General features: G+C 44.4%; 1 protein-coding gene across 1 annotated transcript; it reads left to right on the forward strand.

Moving 5' to 3' along the window:
• The first annotated feature begins 12,022 nt into the window (after window positions 1-12,022).
• On the forward strand, window positions 12,023-23,666 carry PHB (prohibitin). Its single transcript, XM_037810174.1, has 7 exons — window positions 12,023-12,088; window positions 13,284-13,411; window positions 15,427-15,588; window positions 18,458-18,600; window positions 18,747-18,863; window positions 21,114-21,209; window positions 22,503-23,666. The coding sequence occupies exons 2-7, from the start codon at window positions 13,324-13,326 to the stop codon at window positions 22,713-22,715; spliced, it is 819 nt and encodes a 272-aa protein (XP_037666102.1). The 5' UTR covers window positions 12,023-12,088; window positions 13,284-13,323; the 3' UTR covers window positions 22,716-23,666.
• The last annotated feature ends 1,785 nt before the right edge of the window (window positions 23,667-25,451 follow it).

Consider the following 25,451-nt stretch of genomic DNA (forward strand, 5'->3'; position numbering starts at 1 on the left):
TGGGATCCAACCCAGGCTTCCTGACTCGCAAGTTCAGTGTCTTTTCCCCTACAACATAACTGCTCCCTTTACATGAGCTGTAACCTTTCAGAGACCTGTTTGGTTATGACCTCTGGCTTGGTGACCTAGAGAGAACGATTCACAGATAGGACTGACTCAGATTCAGACACAAGATCCTCCCTCCCTCCTTCCCTCCCTTGCTCCCTTCCTTTCTTCCAGCAACTTCTACACTCTGTGACAGACATTAGACTCCGGAAGCCAGGAGATCCTGGAATGCAAGAACCACACTGTTGTTACTTCTGTCTGAGCATTAGCAACCAGCAATATCCCGGGCACACGAGTGGCTGGTCTACCCAGGCTACTGCCGAAGAGGTCCCTGAGGACTTAGCCACAGGCTCAGGGCCCTGGGATGATCAGGACAGCGTCTCTCCGCTCCGTGTGTAGGGTGGTTGGTGGGTTGGGTGGAATAGATTTATCGTTGTTAGGGGCTCTCTGCGGCTGCGGTCATGCCACTGCCAGAAACACAGCCCAAAGCAAGGGGGGAGTAGTGAATAAATACTCCAATTTCTCTCCAGCCCCATCTCCTGCCGGCACCTCCCATTGGCCTTGTCCATCTGGAAGCAACTGGCAACTGAGCCGGGTCGATGCAGGACAAAGGGGCTGGCCTCCCTGGTCACATCAGGGCAGGACAAAGATCTGGGTTTGGGGTTAAATCAGGACAAACCAGCACACTCACGGGCAGTTAATATTCCCAGGGTCTAACCAAATGCCCCCCACACAGTAGGCACTCAAGAAATACTTGCTAAATGAATAAGTGGAATGGGGGTAATGGTACCTATCCCATGAGGTGTTAGGATTAAGATAATAACCCCAATATTTACTGAGTGCCAGTGAGTGCTCTGCTAGGCAAATTATGCACACGGTTTAAAATAACTGGGCTAACATAAACCTGGACACAGAAGACACTCATTAAGCATGTTTCCTCCCATTTTCCCCTCTAGAATTAATTCAGTTTAATCAACCACAGGTCCGGGGAGCACCTACCTTGTGCACAGCTTGGTGCCAGGCAGGGTGACTCAAAGAGAAATCAGTGCGGTCCAGGACAAACAAACTGAGACATAAGTGATGTGGGGCTAAGGCAGCCACCCCATCTGTGGGGAAGGCATGGCACCTTGGATTTTGCTGCAGTCACGAAGGCAGGTGAGAGGGAAGCAGTGGGCAGGAGACAGCCTGGCCCCTGTAAGCCAGGCCCCTGAGGGAAGAGTCCCAGGGCCACCCTCATTCCGAAGACCATCAGGCCCAGTCTCCTTCTGCCTCATTCCCCTCTTTATCTCCATCCCCACCAACCTCTGTGGTCACCAGTGTCACCCTGACTCTCATCCCTCAGTACTGCCCCTCTCCAATCCAGTCCCAGCTCCCAGCCCCCTAGGCTCCTCACCTTTCCACCAGGCCCTCTGGTGCTCCCTGTCCGTGACAGCAAACTCCCTTCTGTCTTGGCCTCTGCCCAGAACACTGCCCTCCACTGGCAGGGGCCTCTCCTGCAGCCTTGTTTTTCAATAGCATCCTGAAGGCCTTCGGGCTTGATGCTGGGGTGAGATTCCTCCTTGCTTCCCACTTCTTTTTCCTCCTTCTTCCTTTCTTTAAAAATCCCAGATCCTTTGCAGCTCCTGCCATCCACTTACCATCTTCTCTCCACCTTATTATCACCTGTTCCTTGACCCACCTCCCTGAAACTTCTCACCTCCGGAATCTATGCCACTTCTGAAATCTCTCATTTCAAACACCTACTTCCTCATCACCACCTCCTGTCCTTCCAGCCCACTTGCTCAGGTGCACTGGTGGTCACACTTCTTCAAGCTCATCAAGACCTCCTGGTCATGTACCACTTTCTCACCCATCAGCCCTTCTTGACTTCCCCCCTCTTGCCCAGCCTAGATTCCTAGGTCCATCCTTTGCTATCCCTCTACTCACCCTTCTTCCTCCCCTCTTTCTGTTGTCATAACCCACCTGGCAAAACCCCAACCCTGGATAAAGTCTACCATATGCATCTTCTGTGCTTGACCTGAGTACTGGCCATTGCTGGAGAGAACCACACAACTGACTGCTTTCACTTGTTATTTATGTTCACAGACCACAAACGGGCTCCACTCTGTCCACCAGTCATGCTGTTCTCTAGTAGTCTTGCTTCTACTCCATCAGACACCTGTCTCATGCCTTCTCTGTGTTCCTCACACCTCCCACCCTGCCCTGCTGCTGGCTTTATCATACTTAACAGAGAAACCATCTGACATGACTCTGCCATTTCCTACCCCAAAACTTTAAGCCCTCCTGCATTTGTGTCCATCTGTTAATCCTACCCTCTTCCTGCAGTGGCCAACGCCTACACTTGTGTTCTGAAGCCATACCCCTCACCTTCCCAAAGACTCTGCTCCTTCCACAAACCCTTCCTCTCTCCTGAATCTCATTCTCACTACCAGATAATTCCTTAGTCTACAAACAGGCCTTGGTATCTCCCATGGGTGGGTGGAGGGACCCCCTTTTCCCACATCCTCCTGCTCCTACCTCATTTCTCTTCTTGTTTTCCCCAAAGAATTGTTGGTGGCCTCAGTTTCCCCTTCCTCACTTCCTATTCTATTCCCCACCCCCCATACTTCAAAAGAATATTTAATGACAGGAAAATTCGCCTAATAGAATGTACAGGGGAAAAGGTAGAACTAAAAGCTCAGTTTATATCTGATCTCAATTATTTATATATTAAAAATGAAGGAAAGACACCAAAATTCTAACAGTGATTATTTCTGAACGTTGGAGTTACAGGTGATTCGTATTTGCTTCTGTATGCTTTTCTCTTTGCCTATTTTCTACAATGGACATTTTGTATTTTTTATAATTTGGAAAACCAAACATGGTACAAAAATAAAAAGAAACCTCCCTTTAGAAAAGTCTGTTGTGTTTCTGCACAAGAATATGTGTCTTCTTATACTGCCTGACTAGCCTCTGTAATTATTTTTAGCAACTCAGAGAGAGAACTTTTGTTGCATATTCTTGTGTATGCTTTCTCCTTTTACCATCTTTCTTTCCTCTTCTTTTAATTTTTATTTTTATCAAAGATATAGTTGTATGCAATTTAAAAACTAAAAGAGTCCCAGAAGTCTTATAAAGAAAAACAGAAGTCCCTTGCCCCTCCTCTCTTCATCCCAATTCTGGCTCCCTGAGGCAAACACTTTCAATTCTTTTCTCTATTTATTTTGGAATTTTCCTTCATGTTTTGAAACCACATGCTTTTTTTTTTAAATGCAATTTTATTGAGATATATTCACATACCATACACTCATTCCAAGTGTACAATCAGTTGTTCACAGTATCGTCATATAGTTGTACATTCATCACCACGATCTTTGAACATTTTCATTACCCAAAAAAATAAAATTAAAATTAAAATTAAAAGGAACACCCAAAACATCCCATTCCCCTCCTCCCCCCTATTGTTCATTTACTTTTTTAAAATACAGTTTTATTGAGATATATTCACACACCTTACAGTCATCCAGTCAGTGTTCAATCAATTATTCACAGCACCATCATACATTTGTATATTCATCACCAGAATCAATTTTTGAACTTTTTCCTTACTCCAAAATAAAAATAAAAGCAAAAAAGAACACCTAAATCTTTCCATCCCCTCCATCCCACCCTATTCTTCATCTAATTTTTGTCCCCATTTTCCCACTCATCTGTCCATACACTGGATGAAGGGAGTGTGAGCCACAGGGTTTTCACAATCACAGAGTCACACTGTGCAAGCTATATAGTCATACAATCATCTTCAAGAATCAAGGTCACTGGGTTGCAGTCAGAACCACATGCTTTTGCTACTAAGTACCGAATTTTCAGCTGTAGATATTACCTATTGTCTTCTTGTTACAGAAGGTGAGGATTTAGCTCTCATACTCATCCCCTGTACACATACACACCATCCTTCCCCTGGCTCACCCTCCCAATAGAGCTGTGAGCTCATATTTTATGAGATCATTAAAGTGCCTACATTATTATGACTATGAAAATATTATTCACAGCTGAGCCATGTAGTATACTATGATAATATTTCCTATCTTGAGTGAGTTCATTTCCCTGGAATTAAACTCTCTCTTCTAATTATTTGCTTAGTTTTCTATTACCTACTGTTAATTAATTCCCATACTCTCTGACAGACATTAAAATCTTCTCTCAGTATTTTCAAGCACATTCATTTTCTTTGCAACACCCTCCCTGCAGTCCTTTCTCCTGCTCCCTTCTGGCCCAGCTGCTTTCTTAGCTGCTGTACAGCTCCCTTCATCATCCTTGTAGAGAACCCTTTTGCTTCTCTTCTGGTTGGATCCCCTGTTTTCTGAATCTCTAGTCTTTTTTTTTCCCTCTCCATCTCTTCACTGCAGCTCATCCTCAATTAGCTTCCTGAGAAACGGTGCATGGCAGGCAAAATTTTTGAGACCCTGTATGTCTGAAAATGTCTTGATTCTACTGCCTCACGTGAACTATTGGCTGGGTATCGAATACTGGGTTGGAAAGCAGTTTCCCTTATAATTCGAAGGCATTGTTCCATTATATTCTAGGTGCCAGTGGAACTGTTGAGATTTCCAGTGCCATCCTAGTTATTTTCTCTCTGGGAGCATTTAGGATCTTTTTGACCTCATTCTGAAATGTCACAATAATGAGTCTTGGTCTGGGTCTTTTTCATTCATGATGCCCTACTTGGTGAGGCCTTTCAATCAGAAACTCATTCCTTGAATCCATTATATTATTTATTTAATCATATCCTCCTCTCCATTTTCCCTGTTCTTACTTTCTGCAACTCCTTTTAGTAGGGTATGAGACATCCTGAATTGATTCTCTAGTTTTCTTATCTTTTCTCTCCTATTATCCATTCCTTTATCTTTTTGTTCCATTTTTCGGGAGAAATTTTCATCTCTCAAATCCTGATTAAATTTTTATCTCAAATTTTAATCTTTAAGAGCTTTTTTTTTTCAATAATTCATTCAAAAAAAATTTATGGAGAACCTGCTCTTTGCCAGGAACTTTTCTAGATGATAGGGATATAGCAGTGAACAGAGACAAAAACCCCATGCTCTTAAGAGTTTATACTCTAGTTCTTTTTTTTTTTTAATAAACTTTATTAAGGTATAGTTTACATGCAATAAAATGTACCCATGTAAGTGTGTGTTTCAACAAATTTGATAAGGTCATACACCCATGTAACCACCACACTCAAGATACAGAATCTTTTCATTACCCCAAAAGTTCCATTTACAGTCAATCACCCCCCTACCTGGCCTCAGGCAACTACTAATCTGCTTTATGACACTATAGATTAGATGTTTCTTTTCTAGAGTTTCACATAAATGCAATTGCATAATTTGCACTCCCTTGTGTCTGACTTCTTTGACTCAGCATAATGGCTTTGAGATTCATATATGTTGCTCCTCATATCTGTATTTCCCTTTTATTGCTGAATAGTATTCCACTGTAGACCATGGGTTTTCATCTATTCACCTGTTGATAGACATTTGGGTTGTTTCCAGTTTGGGGCTATTATGAATAAAGACTTGATGTACAAGTCTTTGTATAGACATAGGTTTTCATTTCTCTTGGATAAACACCTAGGAATGAAATTGCTGACTCATATAGGAAATGTATGTTGAATTTTATTAGAAACTGTCTGACAGTTCTCCAAAATGGTTGTACCATTTTACATTTCAGAAAACAATGTTTCAGTTAATTCACATCTTCACCAACAGTTGCACTCTTTTATCGAGGGTTTTCAATTGTCAGGGTCAGTTTTTTCTCTTGAGCTGGTTGGTTTCCACACAGAGGAAAAATCAGGGACTTTGATTTATAATAAGACAAAACTCTTTGGCAAAGCCTAAAACATCTGGCACCTGCATATTTCACCACTGTAATCTTGTGTAACTCTTCCATCCACTTATTATGCTTCGGCCACATGCTTTGCTCACTTCCTTCAGTGGGCCAAGTTCCAACCTGTCCCAGGGTCTTTGTACAGCAGGGAAATGGCTCCACCTTGGTGCCCTGACAACCGTGCACATCTGCACACAGGCCACATCGGCAAGGTTTAAACCTCAGTTGAATCTTAAGTCTTGGGAGAACGCTTTGTGATCCTCCTGGAACACAAGGGAGGCTTGTGAGCTGTGAAACAAGGCCATTTTTCACTCGCTTCTCTATCTATCAGGAAAGCTGTCATGAGACAGCTTCACATCACTTCCTGCCTTCTGCTGAGGTTGGAGGCTTTCTGCTTCATTCCCCTAAGGATACAGCTGCAAGCTATAAAACTGTTTCACTACCCCATGGCACTGGATCCCCACAACGGGAATCCTATCATTGCGTTGCCGTAATCTGGCCCCTTTTGTTTCTGAATCCCCAGTACAAGGGCCACCAGAAGCTGACACTTTTGGCTACTCTTCCTTACATTTTCTACATAAGTAATTAACTGTCTGAATTTTTTAAAGCCTCATTGTTTCTTTACCAGCCAAATCTATCAGTCTTCCCTTGCCTTGTGCTTAACATGCACCTGCTATTTCCTCTATTTAATACCCGCCTTCCACCCTAAACTTTTCCATGGCTCACTTCTTTAGATCTTGCCTTAAACGTCATTTCTTCATAGAGGTCTCCTTGACAAGCATGTCCAAAATAGACCTTGTTTTAGTCTGAAAAGCTACTGAAATGCAATATACCAGAAATGGGCTGGCTGGTAACAATGGTGATTTATTAGTTTACAAGCTCAGCCAAACTAATGAAAATGTCCAAATCAAGGCATCATCAAGACGATGTTCTCTCCCCAAAGACTGGCTGCCAGTGATCCTGGATTCCTCTGTCACATGGCAAGGCACATGGAAGCCTCTTCTGGCCTTTCCCTTCTCTTCTGGTTTCACTTCAGCTTCTGGCTTCCATAGCTTTCTGCTTCTGTGGCTTTTCTCTCTATGCTTTTATGTCAAATCTGTTTTAGTTTGCTAAAGCTGCTGAAATGCAGATACCATAAAATAGGTTGGCTTTTACAATGGAGATTTATCAGCTTACAAGCTTACAGTTATAAGGCCATAAAAATGTTCAAATCCAGGCATTATCAAGACGTTGCTCCCTGAAGACTGGCTGCTGGCGATCCTGGATCCCTCTATCACCTGGCAAACACATAGTGGCATCTGCCAATCTCTCCCTTCCCTTCTGGGTTTCACTGCTTCAGTTTCTTGCTTCCATGGTTTTCTCTCTGTTTTTGTGGCTTTCCCTCTGCTTCTATGGCTTATTTTCTGTCTGAATTTCATTCTCTTATAAATGACTCCAGAAAGAGGATTAAGACCCACCCTGAATGAGGTGGACCACACCGTAAATTAAAATCCTACTCACCAAAAGACCCTACTTACAATGGGTCTACACACACAGGAATGGATTAACTTAAGAACATACTTTCTGGTGTCCACAAAGCCTCCAAACCATCACAGACTTCTGGTGGCAGACACTGTTGGTTGCAATTCTAGTATTCATTCCCCCTTCTTCCCATCCTTGTTCCCTGATAACAAGAACCCCAACTTTGATTTGTTAGATGTTGGGTGGTAATGAGATTTAGGAGAAGCCAGGCCCCTCCCTGGTTCCAGAGGTTGACTCTTTTTTAAAAAAATCAATTTTATTGAGATATTCAGTTACAATTATCCAAAGTGTACAATCAATTGTTCACAGTACCATCATATAGTTATGCATTAATCACCACAATTTTTGAACATTTTCATTACTCCAAATATAAACATAAGAATAAAAGTAAAAGTAAAAAAGAAAACCCAAAACATCCCATTCCCCCATTATTCATTTAATTTTTGTCCCTATTTTTCTACTCATTTGTCCATACACTGGATAAAGGGAGTGCGAGCCACAAGGTTTTCACAATGACAGAGCCACACCATGTAAGCTATATAGTTAACAGAGTCTTCTTCAAGAATCAAGGCTACTGGGTAGCAGTTCAACAGTTTCAGGTATTTCCTTCTAGCTATTCCAATATACTAATAACTAAAAAGGGATATCTGTACAATGCATAAGAATAACATCCAGAGCAATGTCTTAACTCCATTTGAAATCTCTCAACTGCTGAAACTTTTATTTTGTTTCATTTCTCTTTCACTTTACGGTCAAGAAAGCTTTCTCAAGCCCACAATGCTGGTCCAGGCTCATCCTCGGGAGTGATGTCCCATGTTGCCAGGGAGATTTACACCCCTGGAAGTCATGTCCCATGTAGGGGGGAGGGCAGTGAATTTACCTGCAGAGAGGAGAAAGGAGTCCTTACATTCAGAAGCAGGGGACACTCCAAGGAAGAAAGAGGAATTGGCTTTTAGCCACTCAGGAGAGTGGAGGACCCCCCTGTACCTAGAGAGTGGAACAGGACAGAGCCCCTCTGCTCAGATCTCCAGCAGCAAGGTTGACTTTTGATTCTTTGAGCCTAGATATGGCAACGCCATTCCTTTCCCAATGCCTGGTCCAGAAATGGACAGCTGATGCAGTTCTGTCCAATAACACGTCTGATGGGTCCTTCTGGGAAACTTTACTTCACTCTTTTAAAAGGGTCCTAAAAATGTGACATGCCCTTTTCCTGCCTTCTGACCTTTGGTTATTGCTGTGTGAGAATATTAAGTTTGGACTTTCTATAGCCATCTTCTAACCTTGAGAGTACAAACACAAGGACAAAATGCAACACCTGAAGAGGGAAGAGCCAAAAGATCGAAAGACCCTGTATCAATGATGACCTTGTTGGGCCCACTGAATTAACCAACCCAGAATTACCCTACCCTGGGACTTCTTGTTCTTGGCTTGCTTAAGCCAGTTGAGTCCAATTTTCTGTCATTTACAGTCAAAACCTTCCTCACTCATTCACAGATCCTTCTATTGTCTGCTTATATCCTTTATAACACTAGCCAAACTTTCATAAAATTTATTTCTTTACTTGTTTTTTGCTTGCACACCACCCTCCCCCAATCCAGAATGTAAAACCCATGAGGGCAGGAACTTTTCTGTCTTGCTCACCACTGTATCCCTAAGGTCTAGCATGATGTCTGGGACATGATAGGCCTCCAGAATATGTATGTGATATGAATGGATGCCAAGGTACGTTCTTCTATAACTGCTTTAACTACCACTCCTCATATGTTGGCATTGAATTAGGGAGGAGAACCAATCTTTGTATACTATTTACAGATCACCCCTTCCCACAGCTTGGAGTTATGGAAAAGCGCAGGCTATGGTATCAGATGTATCTGCCACTTAACAGCTGTATGACTGCAAGCAAGTCACTTGACTTCTCTGAATCTCCATTTCATTTCCAAAATGGAGATATGAACACAGGGTTAAAATAGATTGTGTTTATAATGCAACTGGCCCATAGTAGGCATTCAAGATATATTTGTTCTACCTCCAAGCCCACTGGGAAGAGGGACTGAAGGGGGATGAGCTCTATGTAGCAACAAATTGGACACACTCCTAAAGCTAATGTGCCAATCCAATCTTTGCCTTATCACAATTAAATGACTCTCAAATACCTTTCTCAGTATCCATACCGTCATCCTCCCCATCTCTCTGCCTACCACTAGCCCAGGTCCACATGTAGCCTTCAAAGCACCTGGGCTTTCTCCTTGCCTTTGCTTCTCAGGACAAAATGTGGGTGGTGGGGGTGAAACGAATACAGGGCTTAGACCTGGTCCAATCCAGCCTGGCTCTGACCAGGTGAGTGACCGTGAGCAAGTCATTTAACCACCGGACCTCAGTTTCCTTATTGCAAAATGGGGTTAATAGATGGTGATGATGCTTAAGTGGGATCCTTAGATTCACACACTTGAAAATTATAAAGCACCCTACAAAAATTGGTTACTTTTAATATTTTAAGCATTCCTGAGATTGACACTGGATTAGAAGAAAATGTTACCAAGAGTAATCTTGCATCCCCGCTTCTTTTCCTCACCACAGCCTGCCTAACCAGCCACTTTTCCTTTAATGCCCTTCATCATTCATTCAAAAAATACTTGTTGAGGGCATACTGTGTGCCAAGTACTGTTGTAGGTGCTGAGACTAGAAGAATGAAGACAGTAAATTAAATTTCCAGCTCTCATAGAACTTCCTTCCTCTCTAGAGGAAAAGTTTATGCTTTTGATGGCAAACACACATCATCCGAAGAGTGCCACTGTGGATATTTCTGTCATTTGATTGATTGCATTGAGTGGGGCAGGGAAGGGGGACAGAAAGGAGAGGAAAAAAATGTAGGAAAAAGAAGCTAAAAGACTCTAATTCTGTTAGAGACCAGAAATGAGCTTCAATCCATCCAAATTAAGTATCCATAACACCACTTATGTAGTATCCCAGCGAAGAATTCAAAACCTGAATCTAAACATGAGAAAACATCAGACAAACCCAAAATAAGAAGCATTCTATATTTTTAAAATATAATAAAATGTTATAGCAAAAGCATGAGCAACAAAAGAAAAAATAGATAAATGGGGCCTCATCAAAATAAAAAAAACTTTTGTGCATCAAAGGACTTTATCATGAAAGTAAAAAGACAACTTTCACAATGGGAGAAAATAGGAAATTACATATCTGGTAACGGTTTAATATCCAGATTATATAAAGAAATCCTATAACTGAACAACAAAAAGACAAACAACCCAATTAAAATGGGCAAAAGACTTGAATAGCCATTTCTCCACAGAAGATATACAAATGGCCAATAAGCACAAGAAAAGATGTTCAACATCATTAGCCATTAGAGAAATGCAAATCAAAACCACAAGGAGGTACTATTTCACAACCAATAGAGTGGACACTATTAAAAAACAAACAAACAGAAAATAACAAGTGTTGGAGAGGATGTGGAGAAATAGGAACATTTGTTCATTGTTGGTGGGAATGTAAACTGGTGCAGCCTCTGTGGAAAACAGTTTGGCAGTTCCTCAAAAAGTTACATATAAAATTACCACATGACCTGGCAATCCCACTTCTAGGTATATACCCAAAAGAATTGAAAGCAGTGTCAATAACAGGGAGCACCGTCTGTATGTGTTTGGGGGTGGGGTGGGGGGGCTTTATGCCCTGGACTCTAAACTGAGCCCCTTTGCCAACTGGGTCCATACCTTGAATGAATCCCTTCTCCATTCTGGGCCTTAGTTTTCTAGTCCATATGTTTTGTTGTTGTTGTTGTTTTAAGTTTTTGTTTTGGCTTTGAAGTTTTCTTTATATATTTGGAGTTAAATATTTTTACAGGCCCCAATAAGCCTATAGGCCCCAGATATGTGCCTAGAGAATAAACAGACCTGTACTTCTCCCCATTTTCCACACCACCTCAGTCAGCCTTAAATCCCCTTTCCGGTGGACCCCAAATAACTCCAGCTCTCACATCCTGATCATTAGGCAGGGATTGCTAGTGGGTTCATACTGCTGTTGTGCTAGACAGATGGTTTCTAGGACTCCCTCTGGCTCTGATGATCAATCTCCCACAACTCTGGGAACGTTTCCAGACTAGGCATGGGAAAGAACACGGTACCTCAGCTTCCCTCAATGTCTCCCAGCCACGAGTTATTTCGCCACAGCTTTCTTCATGGTGCCCAACCTTCTTCTTTCATTAGGCATAGATTCGCCCCTACCCTGCCCTGCCACCTGCCGCAGACGCAGCCACTCTTCCTTATCTATGGTCCCGGGGCTCGTCTCTCTTCCTCAATTTCCAGCAATGGTTCAGTGTAGGCACGCGCATTAGCCCTCCAGAAACTACAGACCCCAAAAGGCTTTGCGGCAACTTCCCCGCGGTTACCGCCAAAGAAAAAATGCTTTTTTGGGCGGGCCTGCTGTTGCATGACCTAAAGGGAATTTCAGTCCATCTCAGATGAGTAGCGGAAGCAGGGTGAGGCTGCAAACCACCCTTCCCAGAATTCAAAGCGCTCCTCCTCACCAATCGGGGACACAGATCTTAGAAGGGGGCGGAGCAGAGGTGGAGCTGCTGAGCACATGCGCAGTGTGTGGAGCTGGGGAATTCATGTGGAGGTCAGAGTGGAAGCAGGTGAGAACCGTGTGCTGTGTCTTAGGTCTGTGTCTCGGTGCCTCTGTTACTCCTTCGTCTTTTCATACGCAGTGGGCGAGCGGGGTGCGTGCGTGGGCCGGCCTTGTGGGAGAGGGGAAAGGAGGTGGGCCCAGCACAAGCCAGGGAGGTGTGTATGGGGGCAGGGTAAGGAATAATCCAGAAACTATTAGAAATGGAAAGACTGAGGGGTAAGGTGTCCTGCCCAGGGGAAGAAAGATTTCAGTGCTCGGGGAGACATCATGGTAGTCAAAGGGTCGAAGTTTGGGAGGGAGGGAGGATTTGAGACTGTGGTGAACGTCGACGTTGGGGCCAGGCAATAAAAGTTAAATGCTGGACTGGTTTCCAATTGGGTGAACTGTGCTCCCACCCACCCCGCCGCAGCCCCGCCCATCTCATCCAGCGCTTTCCTTGGTTGTGTGGTAATTTAGAGCCTTTATGCCCAAATTGTTTTTTTCCACTGTCTTGGTTCCAGAATGTCATCTATTTCCTACTTCGGTAATAAAAGGTCATTCTTAATATATGATGTTGGGAAGCAGTATGGTGAGGGCTTAAGCTGTGCCTTCTAAAGTTTGACTGCTTGGTTTGAATCCTGTTACACTACTTGCTAGCTGTATGAGCTTGGGCTCTTGTGACCTGTATACCTCAGCTTCCTCATCTATAATCATCTACATCTTTAAATTGTTGTGGGGATTAAATAACTTGCCCTCAGAACACTGATAGAAATATAATATAAATGTTAGTCATTACTGTGTTTTTTTTGTTGGGATCACCGTGTAGCATGTTCTTTGAGTTATTTTTCCAAACCAGAATTGCACAGAACCAAGTACATAGCCTTTCTCTCAGGGCTTACAGGTCTACGGAATGGGAGGATGTTTTTAGTGTGAAGCTAAAAGTTCTCTGTGGGTATCAAGCCCATGCCATGTCCTGATTAACTTCAGGTTCCCATCATTGAACCAAGTGCTCCAGAACCTTTTCCTTCCATGGCAGCAACTGAAAAAGAGAAAAGCAGAGGAATTGATGTGACACTTTCCCAAGCTGTGGAGTTAGCAGATGACTTTGAACTCTTAGGAGTGGGGAAATAAATAGCCAACTTGAGAAATGAATGTTGTGCCTCAGAGGGGACTGTCTGTGGATTTAGAGGTTAAGTTGTTTTGTTTTGTTTTTACCCCCTTAGGAGTGAGTGGGCTAAAAGACAAGGTCCAGCAGAAGGAGACATGGCTGCCAAAGTGTTTGAGTCCATCGGCAAGTTTGGCCTGGCGTTAGCTGTTGCGGGAGGCGTGGTGAACTCTGCCTTGTATAATGGTGAGACAGTGAGGGATGGGGGGGGTCACTGCCCTTGGCCAGAGAATTCCTGTTGGTCTCAATAGCCCTTGTGACATTCCTGATTGTAGCTGCTGTCTGTGAATGTTTGTGGCCAAGAGGGCTCACCTCCTGCTATCCCACACCGTGTGGTTGCCTTGTTACCAGAGTCTTGGGTTCTTTTGGCCATAGGTTCTTCTCAGAGCCTTAATTCAAAAGAGCCTCCCACCCCAGTTGCTGGTTAGATATCTCCAGCTGCTCTTGCTAACTTCAAGTGATGCTGCACTCCCCAGTATGCTTTAGCTGAATACCAGGATTTCATTGACTAGCTGGCACGGAGAGCTCGTTTGTTCTCTTCTCTTCTGCCTGCCTGTGGAATAACTTTACAAGTACTTCTGACCTGCTTGATGAGCTTGTCCTGAGCAGGAGCTTTCCCTCCTGCAGTTGGGTAGTTCCATGGAAAATACCTTTGAGATGTATTGCCCAGCTTTTTTTTTTTTCCTTTTTTTTTAAATTGTGAAATATAACATATATACAGAAAAGTGATAACTTTCAAAGTACAATTTAACAAGTAGTTGGAGAGCGAATTTCAAAGAATGTTATGGGTTACGGTTCCACAGTTTCAGTTATTTCCTTATTGTGAAATGTAACACGTATGCAGAGAGGTGATAACTTTCAAAGTATGATTTAACAAGTAGTTATATAGCAAATTTCAAAGAATGTTACAGATTACAGTTCCACTGTTTCAGTTATTTCCTTATTGTGAAATATATATACAGAAAGGTGATAACTTTCAAATTACAATTCAACAAGTGTCTACAGAGCAATTTTCAAAGAACGTTATAGGTTACAGTTCCACCATTTCAGTTATTTTCTTCTAGCTATTCTAATACCCTAGCATCTAAAAAAAAGATTATATAAGGATTCAGTATTTGTAATCCTTAGTTAAATCTTATCTTGTCTGTTGCTATCCCTTCCTCACATTTAATCCCTTTCCCTATCTTCAGGATGTCTAGGCAGTGACCTCCCTAATTTGTTCATGTTGAAAAGGGGTATCTACTTTATGGGAAAGGGGGCTGCATCTGGTTGATGTTCTTGAAGAGGCTATTGCCTCTGGGTTGGGGGGCTTATCTGCATTGCCCAGCTTTTAACAATAAGGCGGGGGTTTAAGCAGCTTTTCTTCTACTTTATTGTGTGGCCTTAAGCAAATCACTTTCCCCCTAGGCCTCGGCTTCCTCACTGATCAAGCAATGGGGATGAAATAGTTTATTTCAGAAGACCCCCTCCAACTTGGACATTCTGCTTAGATTGACCCACCTCGTGTATGGCTATGCCACGAGCAGGATTACTTTCAGAGTGGAGATATTTAGACCAACCACAATGTCCAAAGAGAGAGGCAGAAAGCATCTGATCATAAAGGCTTGCTTGCTTTATATGGTGTATCTTCATACCATGATCCTTTTGGCAACAACCTGTACAGCTAGGCAATTATCACCATCACTGAATTTATCTCTCAATCAACAAGACAGCTCTATAACCCCTTAGGGAAACTAAGGTATTGGGAAGAAAGAGTGGGGCCTTCTGAATTGAGTATTCCCATAGTGAGAGTGCTGCTTCTGGGATCACTGGGTTAAATTGGAGGCAGGGTAGAGCATGGTGACAGTGAAGGCCTTGGTGAGTTTTTCAAAGAAGTTTGGGAGGTGATTCCTGGAAATGTGTTGGTGGGGGGCTTGGGGAGGGGATGGTTAATCAGAAAATCAGCAGCAGTTCTTTCAAGGGGAAAGGACTGTGGGGAGCAGATCCTATTACCGAAGTCCTTGGGGAGATACATGGGACAGGAAGTGATTGCTTAGTGTTGTAGCTATTTAGAAGCCTTTAGAGACCAGAAGTGCAGGAAGACAGAGCAGGAGAGAGAACACTTAAATGATCAGAAAGCACCAGGGATGTTTCAAAGACATGCACCTCTTGGCTAAAGGGTTAGGGAGTGTTTCTGACCTGTCATCCTTCTTCCTTCCTAGTGGATGCTGGGCACAGAGCTGTCATCTTTGACCGGTTCCGTGGAGTCCAAGACATTGTAGTAGGGGAAGGGACCCACTTTCTCATCCCTTGGGTACAGAAACCAATTATCTTTGACTGCCGCTCTCGACCACGTAATGTGCCAGTCATCACTGGTAGCAAAGGTGAGTCTCACCTGCGGGACAGATGAAGTAGGGAGTTTGGAAGGGTGCTGTGCTCTTTCATCAGGTCCAGAATCATCTGTGAGACACTAGGATCCAGAAGATGGGGAAGTCACAGAATAATAATTCCTGGCATATTTGCCCTGGATAATTTTCTATGGATTCATAGGAGGAAATGACATTTATACTTAAAGGAATGCACACAAGCAGCCGTACAAATTTTTAAAGGAATTTAAATGTGTCTTTTGCCCCCTCAGTTGAACCTTCCCATCAGTTATTGTTCCCCAGAGTGACTGTATAAACCAATCTCTAGCTGTGCTTTGTGCCTTTATAGCTGACTTTACCCTTTGTTTTGCTTTCCAAGGCCACTGCTTCCAGCAGTGCTGACCTCATACTGTTATCTCACAAGCTGAGCCCCCATTCCCTGGGAGCAGTCTCCTGGTGATTGTACATGCCACTGGATTGCCAGTCTGATCCTAAAATGAATTGCTATCACTTTTCTCCCCTCACCTTCCACATAGAGTTGCATAGACAGTTAATAGAATAGCAGATGGCAGTGATTAATAAGCCATGTGGACATTGGCTTATTATTGTAATAATACTTGATGCTTTCGGTGCTGTTCCTCGACAGATGTTTGCTTACTGTGATGTGCCAGGATTTGTGCTGGGTTGGAGGATGGAGGTAGTTCAAAGGTGAATGAAACAGGGCCTTTAAGGATCTCAATATAGCCAGGGAGGTAGACATGTGAACAAGCAATTATAGTAGAGTGTGGTCAGTAATGGGGTCAAGGTCATTCAGAGTGAGGTGGGAGCATGGAAGAGAGAGCTGACTCCCTTGGGTGGCTGGGGAGGTCTCCTGGCAGGAACTGATATTGGAGCTGGGTCTTGAAGAGTGAGAAATTTGCCAGGCAAAGAAGAAGGGGAAGGGTAAATTGCTATTTCAGAGCCTGTTCTGTAGCTCCTGGGTAGGGGGTTTAAGAAGTAAACCTACTACAAAAGAGGAAATCAAAGATGGTGTTAATACAGAAACATAAAATCCGGAGTTAAAAACCTAATCCTAAACTTCCCACTTTTTTAAAATTTCTTTTTTCTGTTTTGTAATTACTCTAAGGGGTGTATTATATGCCTACTTCCAGAACTGTTGGGAAAATCCAGAGATCAGGGACTTACATGTGTTAATATGCTTTTCCCACCTGTCTTGGTGTCTGGTTCAGGACTGTCTCATGGGCACTTGGTACATATTGTTTATGACTCTAAGCAAGCTCTGACAATGGCTTAGTTCCAGGACGACTTGAATTTGTCAAGTGAAAGTATAATTCCTCTCCCTGGGTCCTTCACCTGGGCCAAGTAATGAGAAGCAGGCTGTAGATGAGTTTGACAAGCCCTTACAACTGTTCGGCAGTTGATAGACTGCCTTTATGTCTGTTCTTTCCTTCAGTTTCCCCCAACATTTCTGCAAGTCCTGGGAGGCAGTTGAAACCATCCCCATTCTTACAGACAAGGAAATAAGCTCCAACTGGCTCAGACTTACTGAGGCCACATGTTAGTGAACAGCGCGGTGGGACTAGAGTCCAGGTCTTTGGACTGGTGGTCCGTGCTATTTCCACTGGTCTCACACTGACCTCTCTAAAGGTGCTCCTGACCCAGACCACATTCACCAGGCCCTAGAAAGGCTTCATCCTAGCCTTTGTCTTGGTCTGTCAGTTTTCCTAAAAAGTTCATTGTACCAAACAATCCATGGCACCTATTAGAAATGCATTCTTTTTTTTTTTAATGCACTTTTTTTTTTTTTAATTCAGTTTTATTGAAATATATTCACAAACCATACAGTCATCCATGGTATACAATCAACTGTTCACAGTATGATCATATAGTTACGCGTTCATCACCACAATCTATTTCTGAACATTTTCCTTAGATCAGAAAGAATCAGAATAAGAATAAAAAATAAAAGTGAAAAGAGAATACCCAAACCATCCCCCCATCCCACCCTATTTGTCATTTAGTTTTTACTCCCATTTTTCTACTGATTTTTTTCAATTTTTTAACTTTGTTTATCAAAAAATTAAAAACAAACAGGCAAACAACAACCAAAAAAACCCCACAACATTTCAAACAAAGCAATGGTTAATGCACTTTTAAATTGTGAACTTTAACATATACACATAACAGTGATAACTTTCAAAGTATGATTTAACAAGTAGTTAGCAAATTTCAAAGAATTTCAGTTATTTCCATTATTGTAAAATATAACATTTATATAGAAAGGTGTTAACTTTCAATGTACAGCTCAACAAGCAGTTTTATAGGTAATTTCAAAAATTGTTATGGTTTTTACAGTTCTACAGTTTCATTTCTTTCCTTATCGTGAAATATAGGGTGTACACAGAAAGGTGAAAACTTTCAAAGTACAATTCAACGAATAGCTATAGAGCAAATTTTAAAGAATGTTATAGGTTACCGTTCCACCATTTCAGTTATTTCCTTCTAGCTATTCTAATATCCTAGCATCTAAAAATATATATGTATATTTATATAAAGTTTCAGTATTCATAATCCTTTGTTAAATCCTGTCTTCTCTGTTGGTACCCCTTCCTCATTTAATCTCTTTCTCCATCTTTAGGGGTTAGACATGTACTCTTAATTGTGTAAGAGGGAATTCAGGACAAAATGAAAAGCCGTCATCAACAAAAGCTTGGAGAAATTTCTAACTCTGATACCATGCATACCTGGTCTTTACCCTGCAGGTCAAATAATCAGCAGATCTGCTTGTAAATTGTGACAAATTGGGGGTAGAAGAGCTCATATAAAAGTCCACTTGTCTTCCCACTCTGGTTTATTTTTAACTCCAGTGCATGTCCCCTAATTTAAGATTTACAGAATGTCAACATCACACTACGCATCCTTTTCCGGCCAGTTGCTAGCCAGCTTCCTCGCATCTACACCAGCATCGGAGAGGACTACGATGAGCGTGTGTTGCCGTCCATCACTACAGAGATCCTCAAATCAGTGGTGGTGAGTGAACAGGGACCCCTCGGCCTCAAGCCTGGTAGCAGGAAAAGCTTGGCAGTGGGTTGATGGGGGTATGACCATGTAGTTTGCTGGTTCCCTTTTTGCTTCCTCACTGTGACCTGCTCCTCTGCCCCTCCCTTTGATCCCAGGCTCGATTTGATGCTGGAGAACTAATCACCCAGAGAGAGCTGGTCTCCAGACAGGTGAGCGATGACCTCACAGAGAGAGCTGCGACCTTTGGGCTCATCCTGGATGACGTGTCCTTGGTAAGATCTTTAGGGACCTACGGCTGTGGGGCTGCAGTTCTTGGTTAGATGCCTGGCTCCAGTTCTGGGTAGACGCTGTTAGGTCCTGCTTCCCACCTTCCTAGATAACTTGAAAACATGGCAACTTCTTAATAATGTGAAGTGATTTCCTTGGGTTTGTTTTCTGTTTGAGGTTCTGTTACCTCCCCTCTGCCACACACATTTTTCTTATGAACTCTGGCCTTGTCCAGATGGTCCCTAACTACTAGATTTGTCACCTTCTCCAAAATATGAGTGTTCCCCAAAGCTCCCCAGGGAGTGGTGCATTGTTAACCCTGTTGGAAACAGGAAGAAACTGCCTGATAGAGCCTAGAGAGCAGCTTGCGTGATCTTTTTCCCTAGCACAGACCTCCCTGCCTGACCCCTGGGAATTCTAACAGTTCTGGTCTGAAGCTCAGTGAATTGAGTTCTGGGGACCCCCAGAGAAAGGTGATAGAGTGTAAACTAATGGTCTGTTCCCCAAAGCCTGATAAAGGGGCCAAGGGACATCTCTGAGGCGTAGTTTAGCCTCTTGAGACATTATAGTCTGTGTGTTTATGTGATATTGAATGCCATAACTCAGACCAAAAGCAGTACAGACAGGATAGCATTTCAAATCAAGGAGGGTGAGGGAAAAGGGTCGTGTTTCTAGAGTCTCTGGGAAAAATCATTCAGAGTGATTTGTACGGGTAGGGAGGTAGAGTGTTTCCTGTTCAGTTCTCCTGTGCATCACTAGGGAAAGGCACCATTTCCCCCTCAGCATCTGTGCAGCTGTTTAAACAGTCGCACTCAGCGACACCCAGCCCTAACCCGCGGGCACTGCTCCACTCGCTTCAGTTGCTGGAAGTGGAAGGACTTGTGGGCTCCCTCGGCTGGCACCATGCCAGACTGCAGCCCCCTGACCCCACAAGAGCATTTCCTCAGGCGCTCCCTGGCTGCTGTTAACCTGAACACCTTGGCTGAGAGAAAATGCGAAGTAAAAACCTAACAAGATGCCTGGCGTTTTGCTAGATTTCAACCACATACTCTATTCTGGGAAAATGTGGGCTGACCACAAGAAACCCTCTCAAAGAGATGTGAGAAGAAAATTAGATTTCATGGGGAATTTGCTGCCCTCGGCTGGCCTTTTTGGAGTGAAATTTTATTCTTTAATTGCATATTTCATTTTTTCATTTCTCAGGGCTGCATTTTCTTCCCCAAACCTTGAATGAGAGTCCAGAAATGGAATAGGTAAAATAGAACAGCTGCAGTTTAAGAATTAGAGGTGTTAAAAATTCTGGAAGAAAGTGGGACCACAATTTATTCTTCAGGAGACATTTTGGGCTGCTTATATTTTAAAACGCAGAGGTTGGGAAGGTGGAGGAGGAAATGAAACGATTAGAATTTGATAGAAAAACCAATGCTTTTCTTCCCTTTATTTTTTCCTTTTTAAGAAAAAGTTGGATGAGTAAGTAAATCACTCTAACTCTAGACTAGGCATTAAGAGTTTTGAGATCTGTTCTCATTGTTTGTGCCATCATCAGGGACAGTGATTTCAGCAGTCTCAGTTATTTAAGTTATCAGGGACGGTCTGTGGGTAGTTGGAATTTTAAATCCTCCCCCTGACCAATGGCTTTACCTGCCTCCTCTTTTAAACCTTCTACCAGAACCACTCACGCATAGAGAACACCAAGATTTGCATTCCGTCATGCCTTCCTTTTCCTGTTTTGTGGTGGAGGTGCAGTGAGAAAGAAGTGGACTGGTTAATCCATAAGCAGAGTGCATCAGAATCCTGAAGCCCTGAGAAACAGCTGCGTCCCCCACTCTCAGGGGCTCGGGTTTTCTATCTGGCCTCTGGGGCTTTGAGCGGGGAATCAGTGGGCCTTGAAGAGTACCAGTCAGTGGTGGGGATCCTAGGGCCCTCCAAGTCTCCTCCTAGGGGGGTGGTCTAGTGAGTAGATACCCCCATGGTGCCTGGGGGCCTGAGCGAAAGCCTGGGTGCTACTTTCTGCATGAGCTCACTGCACTGAGGGTGACAGAATGCTGTATGGGAGCAGTTTGGGCAGCCAGTGATTCTGTGTGTAAACTCAGTTTGGGCAAGGATGTGGAGGTGGAAGGGGGTTCTGGCCTCACGGATGCCTCCAGCTGCTAGAGCCATTCCTGGCCTTTTCCTTCCGACAGTCACGGGGGCCTCCCAGCAATGCTGCCTAAGCAATTACACTGCCTCATCTTGGTCTCACTCTCTTCCCTTAGACACATCTGACCTTTGGGAAGGAGTTCACAGAAGCAGTGGAAGCCAAACAGGTGGCTCAGCAGGAAGCAGAGAGGGCCAGATTTGTGGTGGAAAAGGTGAGTGTTCAACCAGATGGCAGGGGTCTCTTTCCTCCTCTCCCATGTTCAGCTTCCCTGTTTGCTGGGTGGCCTGGAAATTCATCATCTGTCATCTCTTCTTCCGAGATAATCGGAAGGGGATTGAAGGGAGTGTACTCCTGCAATTGGTTCCAGAGTCTTTGGGGGCTAGTCAAGGATATGTGAAGTTACATTCTTAAATCACTGAAGGGTAATTTTTTTCCAGCTTCCCTAAGATCAAAAACACTCTCCTACAAATAAAAATGTTTCTCCTGGAATATTTTTGGCCTCGCTGGGAAGTCATTTTTAACCTTGGCTACATGTAAAAGCTGACAGCAAAAAGGATCAAACGTTGCTCCAGATGTAGTATCATCAGTAGATTTCTTTTTTTTCAAGTGTTAAATCCATCCAGATGTGTCAAACGGTGTGATGGAGCATGATATACTTGCAGAGCAGCCTGGTCTCCTGATCCTTGCAAAGATGTATTAATTTCTTGCTGCCCCCCTCTCCCCACCACCATTTTTCCTCTTCCAAGACCCTTCAGTCTTTAGAATTGGGAATGAGAGGGCCGTATGTGTGGCTGGCATTTAATTTTGGCGAATGGAAACCCAATGTGGACAGGGTTGTGCTTTTTATCATAACTCGAGAGTATAGAACAAGTCTAGAACTGTGTCTGGTGATACTAGGTGCTCAGTAAATACTTGTTGAAGGAACAGACAGAGCCTAGCTGCTTCAAAATCATGTGTTAATTTCAGAAAGGCTTGATACTGTACTTTCCTCCCACACTTGTGAAGGTCACATATTGCAGATAGGTGTCATCCTGTTGATATCGGTAGGGAAAACCTAGGATATCTCATGCTGGGTGGCTAGGTTGCAGGTCAGGAACTGCTCAGAGGAAACACTAGTTTAGTTGATAGACAATGCATAGGACGTTTGCATGGGCAAACTGCTCTTCCTTAGCTATACTAGTTTTGGCTTTGGGTCCTGCCGCAGAGTGGGGTGGCTAACCTGCTTTGCTATTAATATTAATGAAGACTTTGAAATGAGACCACTATTTATGGAGCTAACAGAAATGCATCCCTACAATTATCACAAGTGGGCATTAATGGAAAAAGGAGGCCTGGGTGGAAAATGTGCTTGTTGACTCCATCATGAGGAGGAAGGAAACAGGTAAATCCCCAGAGTTCCTTCTGGAAGTGGTAAAGGTACCTACCCAGGTCCTTTCTGGGCTGGAGCTACCATGCAGTGCCCTGAGGTTTGATCTTGGTCTGTTCTCCATCTCCACTCTCTTAGGCTGAACAGCAGAAGAAGGCAGCCATCATCTCTGCCGAGGGCGATTCCAAGGCAGCTGAACTGATCGCCAACTCACTTGCCACTGCGGGTGACGGCCTGATTGAGCTGCGCAAGCTGGAAGCTGCAGAGGACATTGCGTACCAGCTCTCCCGCTCTCGAAACATCACCTACCTACCGTCTGGGCAGTCGGTGCTCCTCCAGCTGCCCCAGTGAGGCCCACTCTGCCTGCACCGCCTTGGGCCAACTGGGCCACAGCCCATTGATTCTAACACAGCCTTCCTTCTGTCCCCACCCCAGAAATCACTGTGAAATTTCATGATTGGCTTAAAGTGAAGGAAATAAAATTGAAATCACTTCAGATCTCCAATTACTCTATCAGATGAAGCTCTTTGATTTTTCCCATATCCATTCACCTTTTTATCCATTCCCCTATCAAAAATTGCCAAGTGCCTATGCAGACTGGCTTGGAGTCCCCTGTTTAGGGCAGGCTGGAGCTCTCGCCTAGGCACTGGTGATTGGCAGAAGAAAGGCAGGGCAGTGTATGTGATTGACTGAGGAGTACAGTGTCAGCTTGAGTAAACTTGTAGCCTCAAACCTATCATTTAGAGAAGATGTGAGGAAGACGGCACACGCAGCTGAACCAAGAAGGCAGGCCTCAGTTGTTCCAGCAGTTCCTGCAAACCCAGCTGACAGAGGTGCTGGGAAAGGTCAGAGAGGAAGTGGCCTGTCTCTTACCATGAGGCTGCTTCTCTCTGTCTGTGGGGCCAGTAAAAGCAGGTGTGTGCAAATTGGGCGAGGAGTGAAGGCTCTGCCCCTGTTGAGGTGGGTGGGCCTGATTTTGCTGCCCCCCAGGGTGCTAAAACTGGGATGGACTTGGATAGTGAGCAAGGAGGCCTGGACTGCGACGTGAGCCCTGTTGAAGACTTCCTCTCTACCCCCACCTTGGTTCCTCTCAAATACTCAACGGAATTCCAGCTTGAAGGATTGCATCCTGCCGTAGCTGAACATGCCTGCCAAAGACGTGTGCATCCTGAGTTCCCAGCTCCCTCATTCAGAGACTGCCCTTCTAGAGGGCTGTGTGCCTGTGCTTTGAAGGAGACAACCATGGGAAGAAAACAAATGTGTGTAAACTGCTGTCAATAAATGGCACCCAGACCTTCCAGCTCAGTCTTCTGGGTTTGTTTGTGGGAGCCGTGGGATCAGAACAGAGCGTTCTAGCAGTTTTTGTACGCACGTTTGCATCGCCAGCTGGTCCAGAGTCTCCAGCAAGGCGGAAGATGCTTTGGTTTCAGAAAATGCTTTGTGTTGCGTTCCAGATCTGTCTCGAGCCTGAAATGAACCTCTGTGGTATCAGGTGAGGTTTGTCGTGAATTGGATTCTTAGACCAGAGGTGAGAGTGGATGGCGATTCGTTCGCTTTCCTCTGTGGCTTTTGGAACCACTACTACTAACTGGATAATTGTGGACCTTCCACCGTCGGCAGCACTTTGGCGGGATGGGAAGAACACAATTGATACTAAGGTACACGTGGCGTGTCAAATAGCCCCCAGCACACTCTGGTTTGATTTTGAGGTGTTAGATGGCTTGGGGCCCTCTGCAGTGGGTTTACGTTGCCTATTTTGTGTGTGTGTATGCATACGTGCTAACAAAATACAACATAACATTTCCCATTTATATTGCCTATCTGCTTTGCTTTAACTGATGTGGCAGTGACTTGGCATTTGCGGGGAGGGGGAGGGAAAGCAGACTGAGTTTTGAGAAATGAACCATACCAGCCACCCACCTCAAATCCATTCAGGAACAAAGCGGAAACAACAAGCAGTGAGCACACTGAGCGTTGACTGTGCTTTAACCTCTGCTCTCAATTTAATCCCTGAACTAACTCAGCACCTGGATGCAGAGCGAGGTCTTCAAGAGGACTCTGCATTTCCTCTCCCAGAATGCTAGGGCCAGCTGTCAGCTGGGAAAGGGGGACCCCATGCACAAATTACTGTTGGAATCTGGGCTTGAGTTATCCCAATTCCAACACCCTGTACCCCTTCCAGGGCCTCCCAGCAGGGCTGCAGTCCTTTCCCATCCAGCCTCCTCCCCATGAGCACACAAAGAGTGTGTGACCGGCTCCTGACCGTCAGCTGAACCCCAAGCCCCCAGCAAAACCCCCGATCTCTGACACGCCCTGGAAACTCCCATCTAGTCCATCTCCCTGCTGCCTCCCCCAGAATCGTATATCTCAAGATATCTCTTCCCACTTTTATTTTTTTGCTGTAAGAATAGCAAGAACTGTAAATGATGAGGTGCCTGGGCTCACAAAGCGCTTTGAAGGCTGGAAAAGAAAGAGCATAATTCCTAAATAAGTTCCAGACCGGCTTCCACTCCGCGGCCCTCCTCCTCCTTTCCTGCGGTTTATTGCCTTGGACACCCTCCGGCGGGGCGGGGGCAGGAGGCTCCTCTCTCTTCCCCAGGCCGTTTTCAAAAGAGCAGTTGCGTTTCCTGCGTTTGGCTGGCGATTGGGTTTCAGGCTCCAGGTGTCGAGGGGAGCCCTGGGCTGAAGCGCTGCCCTCCGCAGCTCGGGGTTCCCCTCCTTCAGGTCTGTCCTCTCAGCACCGCCCCAGGCTGCCCGCTGGTTCCGCCGTCAGCCCCGCGCCACTGACGGCAGAGGCACATCCCAGCCCGAGGGGCCTCGTGCTGCCTTGACTTCCGCCAAGTAATTCTTTTCACAAATGTTCAAGGGCTGTTCGACTGCTTAGCCCCAGTTCCCTCATGGCCCCAGGGTTCCTGCAGAAGCCGCCACAATGGTCCTTTATCAGCTCGGGATTCCAAAAACCTTGTCCTGTCCTTATCAGGAAAGGGGAGCGCAGGAAGTCTTTTCCTCTCTCTCTCCTTTGGTCGGCCTAAATAGTCCCCTTGTTCAAGCTCTGACGGGTCGCTAATTATTAAGGACGTCGTGGAC

The sequence above is a fragment of the Choloepus didactylus genome, chromosome 18, assembly GCF_015220235.1.
Source record: "Choloepus didactylus isolate mChoDid1 chromosome 18, mChoDid1.pri, whole genome shotgun sequence".
Taxonomy (NCBI): Eukaryota; Metazoa; Chordata; class Mammalia; order Pilosa; family Megalonychidae; genus Choloepus; species Choloepus didactylus.

Excerpts from the sequence above, each read along its gene's own strand:
- PHB (XM_037810174.1), top strand. The coding sequence starts at position 13,324 with ATGGCTGCCAAAGTGTTTGAGTCCATCGGCAAGTTTGGCCTGGCGTTA. Across the intron at positions 13,412-15,426 it reads GAACTCTGCCTTGTATAATG|TGGATGCTGGGCACAGAGCT; the intron begins GTGAGACAGTGA and ends CTTCCTTCCTAG. Across the intron at positions 15,589-18,457 it reads AGTCATCACTGGTAGCAAAG|ATTTACAGAATGTCAACATC; the intron begins GTGAGTCTCACC and ends CCCTAATTTAAG.